We start from the raw sequence: 15,891 nt of genomic DNA on the forward strand, positions 1-15,891 counted from the left end.
GAGAAGGAAGCAGTTAAAGAAGATCGGGCTAGAAAAGAGGATATGAGAGTCCGGAGGAGGACTGATGAAAAAGCCAGTCTAGTTCTAGAGGGAACGTAAGCAACTGAAAGTGGTGAATGGCGTGGGGGGGGAAATACTGAGGGATTAGAAGAGGAGAGTACAGATAAGAGCTAGTTGGAGGGTGGTGGTGGGGGGAGTCGGGCTGGTCCCGGGGTACGGGATAATGTCTAGGGGTTGTGTATCCAGTCCGTCTTTCATTTGTTGTGTTTTACGAGGGTTTACTTTTCCCATTGCAAATGCAGGAATACAACTAGGAAAAGTAACAACTGGATGAGGTACTCCAGCTGGCCGCGAGACAACTTGAGATCTGTGCGAGGGGATAGTCCCAGCCGGAGGGCAGTGCGCCAGGCAGAGCAGCGGCCCTCTTAAGAGTGGTCTGAAGAGGGTGCTGGGGCATACGAACGGGGCATGGGGTGAGTGAGAGGATGGAGGGCTGAGGTAGAGTACAGCACTTCGTCGATGATAGCAGTATTGCTGCCTCACTCCAAGTCGTCGTCATTTAACCATGTTTCCGGTTAGGCCCGTTCATTTGACAACTTGATGCCTTCTGGGAGTTGTAGTCTTGGTTTGTTTTAAATGAACCAACCGAATGAAGGCACCAGGGAACAATACTCGTAATACAAAATACAAGGACAGGAAATAGTATACTGATGACATACAGCGAGAGCGAGGGCAACCGTACAGCCTTGAACAGGAGAAACAGATGTACAGTGTAGAGGGGTGATGAGCAGGGGGCTGGAGGGGGATGCAAGTGCGAGCTTGGCGTGTATTTGGGAGGAGGCGAGGGAAGATGAGTAGGGGACAGAGAAAGCACAGTGTTGTACACACTGTGTGCGAACGGTGTGAAATAAACCCATACTAGGATATTTTTACAGGAGGCATCTGCATTTAAATTGCTGAAATCAGTAACCTCAGACCTTCCCAGCCATGATCGGACCCGATAGAAAAACCTGCATCACAGGTCAATCAATGTGTATCATGTTCTGTCTTCACGTCAGTGCATACCTACACTTCCAATATCACTATTGTTCCATGGAAATACGCCCTCTCTGCAGATGTAGACTCAATCTCGCCTCAAATACCAGTTTTTTGCTTGCCTCTGTTCCCTGCTTGTCATCGTTTTTTGCTTGCCTCTGTTCTCTGGGGAGTTACTGGGTAGAGAGCTCTCTGTGAGTGTGGCGCTGTGTGTGTGTGTGTGTGTGGCTCTCTGTGTGCATGTGTGTGGCTCTGTGTGCGTTTGTGTTGGGCTGTGTGTGTGTGCGGGGCTGTGTGTGTGTGCGGGGCTGTGTGTGTGTGTGTGTGGGGCTGTGTGTGTGTGTGTGGGGGGGGCTGTGTGTGTGTGTGTTAGACGGGACCTGGAGAGTCGGCCGAGGACAAGGGGAGAGGTCTCCGGGGAGAGCTGTCTCCAGCGATCGTACAGACAAGTAACTTCCCCCCCACAGATGGACACCACACCAAGATAAGGTTTAACGTTCTTTATAAGTAATCTTGAAGTACGGTAGAATGGTATAAGGAGGTCAAGACTCAGGGGTCCCCTCGATTCTAGTCTCTTGAATGGGAAAGGGGGTAGCGGGACAGTCTTGTTACCAATCTGGTAGTTGCGATGAGATGATGGGTAGCTCACAATCCCCGAGCTCGGCGTTCTAGGAGGACGGGCCGCGGCAGCGCCAGCAGGTCCCGAGGAGATTGAAGGTGGCAACGGGCCGCGGCAGCGCCAGCAGGTCCCGACGAGGATGGTAGTTACAACGGGCCGCGGCAGCGCCAGCAGGTCCCGACGAGGATGAAAGTTGCAGAGGGCCGCGGCAGCGCCAGCGGGCAGGACGACAGTTCACAAGGCAGGGCTGCGGCAGCGCCAGCAGTCCGTCAAGGATGAGTTCTTCTAGGTGTCTCTCGACTCCAGGATACAACTGACTTCCTGCTCTGGAGCTGCCCCAGTTATAGGTCTGGCGCCCTTTGATGTCCGGACCCTCGCACTTGGAGGTCGGGAGGTCCGGGATGAGGGAGTCCAGACACCCAGCAGGGGGGTGGAGCCAGCGCCCGGGGAGGCTGGGGGCGATCGGCACCTGGCGGGGGAGAGCCATCGACACTTCTTCCTCCCATTGACCTGCCAAGTGGTCCGTTCACCTCCTGGGTGGATGGTGGTGCCGGGATGTCGGGGCCTGACCAGGCCCAGGGTTGGGGTCGAGCTGAGGCCATGCGGCCTCGTGGTGCAGTGTCTAAGATGGCGGCCGGGCCGGGCAATGGTGCTGACGGTGGCCCGGGCCCGTGATACAGAGATGTCCGGGGGCAGGAGTCCCGTAGGGGATGGATCGCGGGTTGCTTCTGTGGGTAGCACCTGGAGAGCCGGTGTCCGGGCCCTGTTATGCGGGGAGGGAGTGAGCCCTTCATGTGGCCTGTCCAACAGTGTGTGTGTGTGTGTGGGGCTGTGTGTGTGTGTGTGTGTGTGTGTGGGAATGTGTGCGCGTGGGGCTGTGTGTGTGTGTGTGGGGCTGTGTGTGTGTTGGGCTGTGTGTGTGTGGGGGGCTGTGTGTGTGTGTGGGGCTGTGTGTGTGTGGGGGGCTGTGTGTGTGGGGCTGTGTGTGGGGCTGTGTGTGAGTGTGAGGCTGAGTACGTGTGACTGTGTGTTGGGCTCTGTCTGTGTGTGTATGGCTCTATCTGTCTCTGTGTGTGGCTCTGTCTGTGTGTGGCTCTGTCTGTGTGTGTGTGGCTCTATCTGTCTCTGTGTGTGGCTCTGTCTGTCTGTGTGGCTCTGTCTGTCTGTGTGTGTGGCTCTGTCTGTCTGTGTGTGTGGCTCTGTCTGTCTGTGTGTGTGGCTCTGTCTGTCTGTGTGTGTGGCTCTGTCTGTCTGTGTGTGTGGCTCTGTCTGTGTGTGTGTGGCTCTGTCTGTCTGTGTGTGTGTGGCTCTGTCTGTCTGTGTGTGTGGCTCTGTCTGTCTGTGTGTGTGGCTCTGTCTGTCTGTGTGTGTGGCTCTGTCTGTCTGTGTGTGTGGCTCTGTCTGTCTGTGTGTGTGGCTCTGTCTGTCTGTGTGTGTGGCTCTGTCTGTCTGTGTGTGTGGCTCTGTCTGTCTGTGTGTGTGGCTCTGTCTGTCTGTGTGTGTGGCTCTGTCTGTGTGTGTGGCTCTGTCTGTGTGTGTGGCTCTGTATGTGTGTGGCTCTGTATGTGTGTGGATCTGTATGTGTGTGGCTCTGTATGTGTGTGTATGTGTGTGGCTCTGTATGTGTGTGTGTGTGGCTCTGTATGTGTGTGTGTGTGGCTCGGAATGTGTGTGTGTGGCTCGGTCTGTCTGTGTGTGTGTGTGTGTGTGGCTCTGTCTGTCTGTGTGTGTGTGTGTGTGTGTGTGTGTGGCTCTGTCTGTCTGTGTGTGTGTGTGTGTGTGTGTTGCTCTGTCTGTCTGTGTGTGTGGCTCTGTCTGTCTGTGTGTGTGGCTCTGTCTGTCTGTGTGCGTGGCTCTGTCTGTCTGTGTGTGTGGCTCTGTCTGTCTGTGTGTGTGGCTCTGTCTGTGTGTTTGTGTGGCTTTGTCTGTGTGTTTGTGTGGCTCTGTATGTGTGTGTGTGTGTGTGGCTCCGTCTGTCTGTGTGTGTGGCGCTGCCTGTCTGTGTGTGTGTGTGGCGCTGTCTGTCTGTGTGTGTGTGTGGCTCTGTCTGTCTGTGTGTGTGTGTGTGGCTCTGTCTGTCTGTGTGTGTGGCTCTGTCTGTGTGTGTGGCTCTGTCTCTGTGTGTGGCTCTGTCTGTGTGTGTGGCTCTGTCTCTGTGTGTGGCTCTGTCTCTGTGTGTGGCTCTGTCTCTGTGTGTGGCTCTGTCTCTGTGTGTGGCTCTGTCTCTGTGTGTGGCTCTGTCTCTGTGTGTGGCTCTGTCTCTGTGTGTGGCTCTGGGTGGGTAGTTTTTTTGTAGGTGGCTCTATGTGTGGGTGGCTCTGTCTGTGTGAGGGTGGCTCTGTCTGAGTGAGGGTGGCTCTGTCTGTGTGAGGGTGGCTCTGTGTGTGTAGGTGGCTCTGTGTAGGTGGCTCTGTGTGTGTGTAGGTGGCTCTGTGTGTGTGCGGGTGGCTCTATGTGAATGACTATGTGTGGGTGGCTCTGTAAGGGTGGCTCTGTATGTGTGTGTGGGTGGGTGGCTTTGTGTGTGTGGCTCTGTGTGGGTGCAAATGCAATAGTTCTCGTATTTGTGAGTGATTAAGCTATTGGCATTGTAAATGACAATGCCATTTATTTATGTTTTAAAAACCAAAACATAAATAAAAATAATGTCATGAGCAATGCCAATAGCTCTAACTTTAAAAATGCTGAGACCATTGCATTGTAAATGCTTGTTAAGAAGGATGATAGGCACAATTCAGCCTGCTACGCCCAATATTTTTATTGGATCAGTTTGGGAAGGTAGCAGGGCGGATTGTTTTGAATCGTCTTCCAGCCTGGGCAGAGGAAAAAAATATTTTAACAGACATACAGTATGGTTTTAGGCAGGGTAATATGGAGCAAGTTCCTAACCTTCGTATTTTAATAGGGAAATACACCCTGGCCAAACCAGGGAGGCTATATTTAGCATTTGCTGATTTCACAGCCGCTTTTGACTGTGTTATACACAGCAAATTATCGGACATTTTAACGATAGGAGGGTGGAACCCCCGTTGATCCTGTTTTTGAGGCAGTTGGACAGCGGGCGACCACTAAGGTACGACACGGAACCAAGGGGGAATGTATTGCGTCGTTCAAAGTGGAAAGGGGGTTAGACAGGGCTGCCTCCTGGCAACATTCTAGTTCACTCTTTATACAAACACCTTGGAACAAGTGATGGTGGAAAAGGCAAAGGACCCACCTTACATCAACAAATGCCAGATAGCCACCCTTCTCTATGCGGACAATGCAGTTCTGATGGCCCGCACCCAAATAGGCCTACATAAAGCTCTTTCCGCCTACACCACTTTTATGGATAATTTAGGTTTATAACTGAATGTCAAGAAAACATACATCATGATATGTGGGAAGGGACGACAGAAATGTAGGAGTCTATGTGCAGGGGGAAGTAGGGTAAAATCCACTAAGACATTTTCATATTTAGGCACTCTATCTGCCTGCATGGGTTTTTGGCGCCAGGCTGTCAAAAGTAGGTGTCTTCTTTTTTTTAAATAGACGGCAGCTGTGGCCAATGCTGCTAAAAACTGGGTAGAAGGTCTCCAGCGCTGCTCCTCCAGATTTACCGGGCAAAATGCATGACTATTGCCACCTATGGCAAGGGTGTGTGGCGCTTTCAAGATTCACAACCTATTTAGATAGTTGAAAATGCCCTTTTAAAGTTCCTTTTAGCGGTCCCAGGGAGTATTTCTGTTTACAACTACCACCGCGAGCTGGGCATTCCATATATTGTAGATATTATTAGAGCCCAGCCGGTATTACTATGGCATAGGATTTGGACTTCTAGTAGTAAAGGTCTGAATCAAGATATTATTAAAGATTCTATGAAGCTGGACCAGGTTACTAAGATCTCCTGGTTGAAATACATAAAAAACTTCATGTATGACCTTGGGCATCCTGATTATTACAATTTCCCTGAATCTATGAATTCTGTCTCTAATAAGGAGTTTAACTCCTTTGCTGCGGCGGCTATTCCGCCGCAGCGCTAGTGGGGAGGGGGGGCCGCGCGGCGCTCCCGTACTTGTGACGGAACCGCTCCGTCACAAGCCTCGGGCGCGCTGTGCTTGTGACGGAGCGGTTCCGTCATGGCCCCGCCCGCTCAAAAGAACGCGCCGCGCAGGCGCGCCGAGCGGGCCGTGATGGGAACCGCTCCGTCACCAGCACAGCGCGACCGAGTCTGGTGACGAAGCGGTTCAGTCACCAGCGCCGAAGGGGTTAACAGTTAAAAAAATCTGTATGATCCACCTCGAGGCAAATAGACTCGCTCAGGAAGTAAACAAGCTGACAGAAGTACAGCATCAACTGATTTTAATAACTTGAGATATCCAGCCATATTTACTGTGTTGCCTATGTGGATATGACAGATACGTTTTAACTCGATCTAGATTTGGGAATTTTCACAGTTTGATTAGTTTTCCTGAAATAAACATCTGGTCCAAAGAAATATGTCGTTGCCCATGTGTTGATCTGTCTCTGCAATCAACTATACATGTGGTTTTTTGTGCAAATTTTATAAAAAAGCAGAGAACTCAGTGGATTCTTCCTATTTTAAGGCTAAGGGGATGGAGGCAATGTCGACCGGCATTTCTATATTTGCAATTTCTAGACAACAAATGTTTTATTGTAGCTATTGCCTGTTTTTTGAAAAGTATATTGAGAATCAGAAAGTGTATTAGCGGTTAAATCTCATTAGGATTTGGGCTTTTAACATATTATGATACATTTGATTGTGTGAGACACATTTTAAAATGGTTCTCTTCCTACACTGCACATTTATTTGTAACCCCTTGTGTAGAATGAACTGTAGGATGAACTGTATGTTTGTATGTAATTTTCTAAAAGAGGAGTTGTTTCTTTTTCTACTATATTTGCTTTTGTGATTTTACTTGTATAAAATCGACTAAAGCTGGTTCTGATTCTGACACTGCATCTCATCACACCCTGATCCGAAGACTCCATCACATCAGTATCCAAAGAAGAGTCCTCAAGAGGATCACCTCCTTCCTCACCGATGATGTCCTACCCTATGCAGACGGCACCATGCTTATCCTGTCGCTCTCAGATGATCCAGCCAACACACGAACCAACTTCCACAGGTGCATGACGAGTGTCGCCAACTGGACAAAAGACAACTACCTCAACACGGACAAAACGGAAGTGCTGATCTTCGGCAACAACACCATCTCCTGGAACGACTTATTGTGACCCCCAGAACTAGGACCATCACCCAAATTAACCGATCGTATCAAAATCCTCTGCATAATCCTGGACAGCAAACTGACTATGAAGTCCTAGATCAACATAGTCACTTCTACCTGCTTTCACACAGAACACCAGGCATACCGTCACTCAGGCACTAACTACCAGCCGATTAGACTACGGCAATGCACTCTATGCTGAGATCACCACACACCTTCTGCAGAGACCCCAAACCATACAGAACTCCGCTGCCAGACTCATCCTTGACCTCACCAGATGGGTCCACATCACCCTCCACCTCAGAAAACCACACTGACTTCCCATGCAGAAGAGCTGCCAATTCAAGCTGATGATCCACACCTACAAAGCACTGCACAACCAAGGACCAGCCTACATCAACCCTTGCCTGATCTTCCCCCACCCTACCAGACAACTACGATCCGCCTCCCTTTCACGCCCCCACAACATCCGCATCCCTCAAAGCAACAACGGAGGAGGCTCCCTCTCCTCCTCGCAGCGAAAACCTGGAACGATCTTACTGTACAGTTACAGACCTCTAACTCTCTACCGGAATTTCAGAGAGCACTCAAGACTTGGCTGTTCGACATATTCACCTAACCCATCATGACCCTCAAGCACTTGCATACCCTCTCGGGTGATTAGCTGCTCTGTCAACGCGTCTGTGGTCTCTTTCTAGAGTTAGCGCCTAGACACCCTTGGGTATTAGTCGCTCTATATGAATATTCTTTTCATTTTATTCATTTATATGAAACCGCTTGATAGATTGATTGATATGTGTGCAAGCATAACTGATATTGCAGATTTGTGCAAAATACACTAACAATTTTGCTGTGGACTAATTCTTTAACACAATACAACACAGTCACGGTACTAGCTGTTTCATGGTGAACATGTAGTGCTTTGATAGATAGGATGAAATTCTTGGTTTAAGTGAAAATGTTACCTTCCAGAAAGGTGGCACTCTCCTGAATGTATGCTCCCAGTTGCTCAAAGATACCATTGATCTTCTTCTTGGCTGTCACAAAATGCTTCAAGGGAGAAGCATTAACATCCGCCATGAGTCTCTTGTCCTTCTTAGCAGAAACAACAGGACTGGAGCGGGTGAACAGCATGGACATTGCGCTATGGGAACAAGGACATGCAGAATCAGAACTTTAACCATGCACTCACAATTCTCTTCATCATTATTTTCTTTTATGAAGCTAATGATGCCTTATATAAGAGAGACACATACTAAATAGTCAGTACAACCACAACGTAGTTAGACGATCACAGAACTTCAGTACTTTGATCTGTCACTTTCAAGTCAAGTTTTTTATAGTTCTGGAATCCACAGAAAGTAAGATTTGTTAAAATACAGGTTTCCACAAGTTAGCATAGACTGGGCACAAAATGAGGGGGGTGCCCTTGTTGGTCTTTGCCACAATTGCCTGGTTGCTCGGCTTATGTCATTTCTATTTATTTCATAACAAGGGGTAGCTGGTCACACCACAATTTTGTGACCATCTGTCTCATTTAAAAGTTCCTGATCGCATCCACATAAGCCACCAAGCTGTCACACATTTGCACAGCTGCAAAAAAGAACAAATGATGGCCGGAATGCTGAACAAATCAAACATTTACGCGTCAGAGATCTGGGTTTAATACACAGTTTTTTTGCTCACCAAGCCACCCCAGTTTGGACCCAGTCAAATGGAAATCAGTCTTGACCCTGCTCCATATGGGAACAGTCAAGCCTGAACTGCCAGGCAAGTTCCTCCCTGGTCTGGAAATAAGCATCCTGGGACTGGTTTTGAGGTATCACCCCTCATTAGCCAGTCTAGCTTCAATCAATCAATCAATCAATCAACCAGTCACTTGTAAAGCGCACTACATACCCGCGAGGGTCTCAAGGCCCTGATGGGGAGGGGGGGGTGCTACTGGTCGAACAGCCAGGTCTTGAGTAGCCTTCAGAAGGTCAGCAGGTCTTGGGTCTGTCATAGGCTCAGTGGGAGGGTGTTCCATGTCTTGGCGAGGTGGGAGAAGGACGGTGGCGAGTGCGAAGTCGGCGGAGCTGGCGGTTGGGGGTGTAGAAGGAAAGTCGTCTGTTGAGTTAGACTGGGCCGGTTTTGTGGAGTGCCTTGTGTTCGTGGATGAGGATCTTGAAGAAAATCCTTTTGTTGAGGGGAGCCACTGCAGGTTTTCTCAGGTGGGGGGGTGATGTGGCCGTGGCGTGGTACGTAAGGGATCAGTGTGCTGGGGCGTTTTGGATGCGTTGCAGTCGTTTGATGAGCTTGGTCGGGGCTCCCGCGTAGAGGGCGTCTCCGTAGTCGAGTCTGCTGCTGACGAGGGCCTGAGTGACTGTCCTTGTATGTCGGGATCCACCTGTAGATCTTGCGGAGGGTGTTGAAGCAGGAGGAGGAGACGGCGTTGACTTGCTTGGTCATTGAGAGAGTTGAGTCGAGGATGATTCCCAGGTTGCGTGCGTGGTCGGTGGGTGTCGGGGCTGCCCCCAGTGCATTCGGCCACCAGGAGTCATCCCAGGCTGAAAGGTTGGAGCCGAGGATGAGGACCTCTGTTATGTCAAAGTTCAGCTTCAGGCGGCTGGTCTTCATCCAGTCGCCTTAGTGGAGGTTGGCTTTGGCGGTGATGGGGTCCTTGGTGAGGGAGAGGATTAGTTGAGTGTCGTCGGTGTAGGAGATTATGTTGAGGTTGTGCTGTCGGGCTACATGTGCGACCGGGGCCATGTAAGTGTTGAACAGCGTCGGGCTGAGGGAGGATCCCTGGGGTACGCCGCAGATTATCTTGGAGGCTTTGGAACAGAATGAGGGAGGCGGACGCTCTGGGTTCTACCGGAGAGGAAGGAGGTGGTACATTCCAGGGCTTTGTCTCGGATCCCTGCGGCTCTGAGGCGTGCGCATATTGTGTGGTGGCAGACGGTGCCGAAGGCGGCAGAGAGGTCTAGGAGGATGAGTGCTGCAGTCTCGCTGTTGTCCAGCAGGGTCCTGTTGTCGTCGGTGGCGGGGATGAGGGCAGTCTCGGTGCTGTGGTTGCTGCGGAACCCTGACGCAAGGGTCCAGGATTCTGTTTTCTTCGAGGTATCGGGTTAGCTGTCTGTTGACGGTTTTCTTGATGACCTTGGCCGGGAAGGGGAGCAGAGAGATGGGCCGGAAGTTCTTGAGGTCTCTTGGGTCTGCCTTAGGTTTTTTGAGTAGGGCGTTGATCTCTGTGTGTTTCCAGATCTCTGGGAAAGTCGCAGTCTCGAGGGAGAGATTGATGAAGTTGCGCAGGTGAGGTGCGATGGAGCTGCTTGCTCTGTTGAAGACGTGGTGCGGGAATGGGTCTGACGGAGAGCCGGAGTGAATTGTGGGCATGGTCTTGATGGTGTCATCGATGCTCACGCTGGCCCAGGCTAGCATGGGGTCGGGTCGTGGTCGATGGTGTGCGGAGGGTCTGTTGTGTTGCTGTCTGTTGGGGCTGTCTGGGTGTTGAAGCTGTCATGGATGTCTGCTATCTTGCGGTGGAAGAAGGTGGAGAGGGAGTCGCACAGGGCTTGCAACGGCGGGATGTCTGATGTGGAGCTGGGGTTGAAGAGCTCCTTGCTATTGTGTGCGTTTTTGTCTAGGCGGTCTTTGAAGGAGGTCCTCTTGGCCGCCCTGATGAGGTGGTGGTGGTTGCGAATGGCGTCCTTGTGTGCTGCGTGGCTGTCCGGAGTTTGTTCACTGTGCCATTTCGTCTCTAGTTTCCAGCAGGCTTGCTTGGAGGCTAGGAGTTCTGGGGTGAACCAGCTGGCCCTCTTGCTGGTGTCTCTGTAGGGAGGGGGTTTCTTCAGCGGGGCGAGGGTGTTGGCGCAGTCCTCGATCCAGCGTCTGAGGCTGTGGGCAGCGTCGTCTGTGTTGGAGGGTTCGGTGGGTGGGCTGAGAGCGAGGTTTGCATGTAGTTGGTCTTCGGTGATTTTGCTCCAGCAGCGGCGGGGGAGGTAACAATGTTGTTTAACCTCCTAAAGGACACAGAATACCCTTGAAACACAATGCAATCAGCAATAAGAAAATGCCTGTATGGACTGCTGTACGTGGGCAAAACTGAATGCAATATTTAAGTAAGAATTTCAGACCATTAGAGTAACATCAGAAGTTGCAGTCCAGTGTGGCAGTACTCTTCAATAAAAATAAATATATTAAACAAGTGCAATTTCAAGTATTGGAGAACGTTCAATCCATCGAATACAGACATGATCAAAATGTTTCTTCAAAGTGAGATACATGGATTAAATGTCTCAGCACTCAGCTATTAATCATTGCACATACGGTGGCCTTGGTGACCCTGGCTACCAGATGGATAAGTGGCTTCTCCCAGGAGGAAATTATAATAGATCACTTTATTCGAAACCCAACAAGTCTAGACTGACAGGCCCCACTAGTCACTCAATCAGGGTATGGAACGCTGCAAATAGGTCCCTCGGATGGAAACGTAAACGGACACTAGACACCCCCCAGGGGACTCTGCACAACTAGGTAATATATGGACATCTAAGGGATTTGATAAGTGGGACTTAATTGGCTTCTCACAAATTAAAGATATATGGGACGGGAGAGGAGTGAAACCTTTTGCCACTCTCCAGTGTCAACACGACCTAGCTGACACTGAGCTTTTCCGTTACAGACAGGTTAGCCGTGCACTACATTCCCTCACCCCAAGGGGCACGTCCCTTCCAGAATCATCCCCATTGGAGGATAGAATACTGGATGGCCACATCCCTGATAAGACCATCTCATTAATATGAGGTTTATCAAATAGAGAAACAGACACTTGTAACACTAGGCCATTGGTCATGTAAAATTAGAGTGACCTCAAAAACCCAATGCACATGTGAGTCTTGCGGTATATATGGTTCATCCGCCCCGCATATGGGTTGATGGCAGTTATCATCGGTCACTCTAAATTAGTGATGTTGCCAGCCTCAACCTGAGGCACCTCTGGCATATAGTGCAGTGTCCAGAGAAGCAGAAAAAATAGGAAAAAAGTGTGTCAAAAAGGAAAAGGAATAACCAATACAGTGGGTTTAAAAACTGAAAAATCACCCTAAGTGATTTTATTTTATGGTGTGATTATTCAGATAGTTAAAAAGGTCTAGTACTACTAGGTTGATCGGGTAACTAGATCATAGTAGTTGAAAAACATTTATTACACAAAACGTCGACATGTTTCTGCTCTGTCGGCCCGCAGGGGTCTATAGAGCATTCGTCAGGACTAACTACAAAGGTAGACAAACAATGTTCGAATTACTCACACCTCTTTGTGTAGTATTGTAATTATACCCTGTACACTTTGTAGGGTTGAAAATTCCTCCGTTTTCTGAAAAGAGAAGGGAGAAAACAACGAGAAAGGCACACTCATTTTATCACTCAATCCTATATTTAGGCTGGTACATCAAGTAGAATAACATTTTTATTCGGGAATATACATCTAAAATAAGGAGGGTTTAGAAATAGGTTCGAGCTTATCGCGCTGTGATGTGGAAAAAAGTGCACACATTGCGAGCACCTTCGGCATGGAAGGAATTAACCCTGCAGTATACAAACAAAGGCTAGATGAAATCAACAAGGAATTGGAAGAATCTCGAGAATTCCTCACACAAAGCAAACTTAATAAACTTGGCAAAGATTTAAAGAAATTTAACCAAGAAAAGATGCACCCCTATACCGTGGAGGAGTATTCACCCCAAGATACAGGATCCGACAATGAATCTAACAATTCCTCTAATAATTCCTTCAATAGTACAGATGGTTATTTCCCCAAGAGAGGCAGGAACAATTTCAGACAAAACCGCCCAAGGAGAGGAAATAGATGGCAGAGACCATTTTTTCATGGGTACAACATGCCTTATTACCAGCCGTTTGTTACACCTTATGGCGGCTGGATGGACCCATACAATCAGGGCATGCAACAAATGCCAAACTTGGGTGAACAGCAAATGGGGCACAATCAGCACACCAGTCAACAAGAACCTCATTTTTTATCAAGAGGCCAAAACCAGCCAAGAGGCAAGAAAAAATCCCTCAGATGGCAAGACCAACAGAGGAATGTACAAACACGCAGCATGGCAGCATCGCACCCCTCTACCAGCAAGACCAATCCCTCGTAATCAACCTATCGGGTTTGGATCTACCACAGGAACAGATCGAAATCCTTAACAAGGGATTGGGTTTTGTTCCCACCCCCCGGCTTGACACTTTTAAATTGAAGAGTGAATTAGCTGAATTTTGCAGGACATTGAAATTGAAGGCTTTTTTCTCTAATCATAATTCCAACATGGGCACGACAGAACAAGGAGACACTAAACTGAGGAATAAATCCACTTTTAATCCACCAGCCTCAACTGTACATCCAGAACTACAGACGTTCGAGCAGGCACTCCTAAATGGAGTAGACAAACTACAATATAAAAAACCCTACCAAAACCTCAGTAAAAATGAACGCTTGGCCCTAGAAGCACTAAAAGCTAATGAAAAAATAGTGATCAAGCCAGCAGACAAGGGGGGTGGAACTGTTATTCTAAGCAAGGAAGGATATGACGCACAGTGCTTAGCTCTGTTATCTGACACAAGGTTTTATCTGAAGATAGACTCAGATCCCACTGAGAGACTAAGGAACACCATTGCAATTATGGTCAATGAAGCTGAGACGAGAGGCTGGATCACCCCGAAAGAGGCTGACTATTTGATGGCAAAGGAACCCACTACCCCCTATTTTTATTCTTTGCCAAAAACCCATAAAAATAGAAGTCCACCGCCAGGACGTCCGATAGTTTCGGGCATCGGTTCGATATTGGAACCACTCTCCAAATTTGCTGACGAATTCTTGAAGCCTATTGTCCAACAAACACCGGCATACTTAAAGGACACCAGAGACCTCCTGGTACAAATAGACAAGAAACCTTTCAACCCACAAACTATGCTTCTTGTGGGCCTAGATGTTGAAGCCCTCTTCACAAGCCTGCCACAAAATGACACCATGCAAGTATTAGAAGACGTTCTATTCACGACAAACTGGGATTTTAAAACACCAAGACATTTCATCCTAGAGTGCTGTAAGTTAGCACTCAAAGAAAACTTCTTCGCTTTTGGAGACGATATGTATCTTCAAATCCATGGAACTTCCATGGGGAGTGCCTTCGCTCCCTCGGTGGCTGGGCTCTATGTGAGTCACTTTGAAGAACTAAACATCATCAATGTAAATAACACCTTCTCTTCCAGTATTTTATACTGGAAGAGATACATTGATGATATCATTTTGATTTGGGACACGAAATCGGACCTAGAGACTTTCATGAACTGGCTCAACAGCCGAGACCCATGGCTTAAATTTACACACACAGCCACCAACAGTAGCCTTGATTTCCTTGATATAACCATTTTCGTAAAGGATAATGAGTTACACACCAAAACATACAGAAAACCCACGGCCAAGAACAGCATTCTGTCCTATGAAAGCTTCCATCCCAAACCACTAAGGGACAACCTTCCCTACAGCCAGTTCCTTCGTTTGAAGAGGAACTGTAGCAACAACTCAGATTACAGACTTCAAGCGAATGAATTATGTGAAAGACTGAGACAAAGAAACTATACAGAGAGAACTATCAAACTCTGCAAAAAAAGGGCCACAAATCAACCAAGAGAATGCCTCCTTCAAACATTTGAGAAAGAAACAATACCGGACCTAACCACCTGTGTGACAACATTCAGCCAGGCATCTTATGCAGTAAAGAAACTGGTTACCAAAAATTGGCATATCCTTCACACCGGACAATTCAACTGGCCCAGACCGAGGTTTGCCAACAAGAGATCTAAAAACATCAAGGACGTGTTGGTTCATACCCGACCACCACCGAAAAAACCACAAGTGAGTCTGCCCAGGGATGTAACGATGTCACCAGTAACTGGACACTACCCGTGTGGTTCGTGCGTAGCATGCAAAACTACAACTGCTACAAAAACACTACAGCTTTCGGACACTTTGGTGTGGCAACAACGTCAACACACGAACTGTAATTCGACCCATGTCATCTACACAGTGACTTGCCCCTGTGAAAAACGTTATATTGGGATGACATGTCGAAAAATAAAAACAAGGATTGGCGAACATCGCAGCAATATAAGACTAAAGAAGAATACCACCAAACTGTGTAATCATTTTGTGCAAGCAGGCCATTCCTGCGATGACATCCACTGGTCAGTGATTGAAATGTTAAGCGACAAATCCCAGAGATGCGAACGAATTTTATTCGAAAAGGAACAGAGGTGGGTGGAACGCCTCAGAACTTATGAAAATGGCCTTAATGATTCTATTCCTTGGCATCAATTCTCCAAATGATAAAATTCCCAATTCCTGTGTACTGTATTACTAAACGAAGTACCACTTACAATTGCAAGAGACTGTCGAGCTTTTTAAACAACACTCGTCAAACTCCTTGTTTATGCAAACCATTATACTTATTCACGCTAGCGAAAATGTGAGCCCAGCGAATCGGTACAAACGATAATACAAGAGACTGCCGTTTTTAATCACAAAATCCCTCGTGTTGCAAAATTCCTCTTGTTGCGAGTAATAAAGTTTTTTGTTTACAAAAAATCATCCACCTACATCAACACGTGAGCGCAAAATGCCTTTTAAAACGCCTACCCTTCCGGATTCACTAACTTCCGGGGGCAGAGTCAGCACAAGACTTGAGCACCAGTGCACGCGGGTAATGGCGGAGTTGTGCAGCATCGCCGACTGAATTGCGGTAAGGTGACCGACGGAATACTGATTAAATTCGATATTTTTTCTAAATACAGCTCTGAGTCCCGAGGGCCCCCCGACGCCAGCAAGTATTCCCTGTTAATAAGGTACGCTATTGCGCTGCGTCTAACTTAACTCGCACTATCTTTAACTAAGAGGCCCCTTTCTAGAGGTTGCTCCCACACGCGCTTGTAGTAGCTACCTTTCTGCAACATATCTGATTC

At 48.3% G+C, this 15,891-nt stretch overlaps 1 protein-coding gene across 2 annotated transcripts in view; it reads right to left on the reverse strand.

Annotated features, from left to right (window-relative positions):
• MFN2 (mitofusin 2) overlaps positions 1-15,891 on the reverse strand; it is a 169,864-nt gene that overhangs the window by 113,221 nt on the left and 40,752 nt on the right. For both annotated transcript variants that reach the window (XM_086921284.1, XM_086921286.1), the window contains exon 2: positions 7,851-8,029. In XM_086921284.1, the coding sequence (XP_086777410.1) occupies positions 7,851-8,025 (175 nt within the window). In that variant the 5' untranslated portion in view covers positions 8,026-8,029. The remainder of the gene's footprint in view (positions 1-7,850; positions 8,030-15,891) is intronic.

Source organism: Lissotriton vulgaris, chromosome 5 (genome assembly GCF_964263255.1).
Source record: "Lissotriton vulgaris chromosome 5, aLisVul1.2, whole genome shotgun sequence".
NCBI classification, from domain to species: Eukaryota; Metazoa; Chordata; class Amphibia; order Caudata; family Salamandridae; genus Lissotriton; species Lissotriton vulgaris.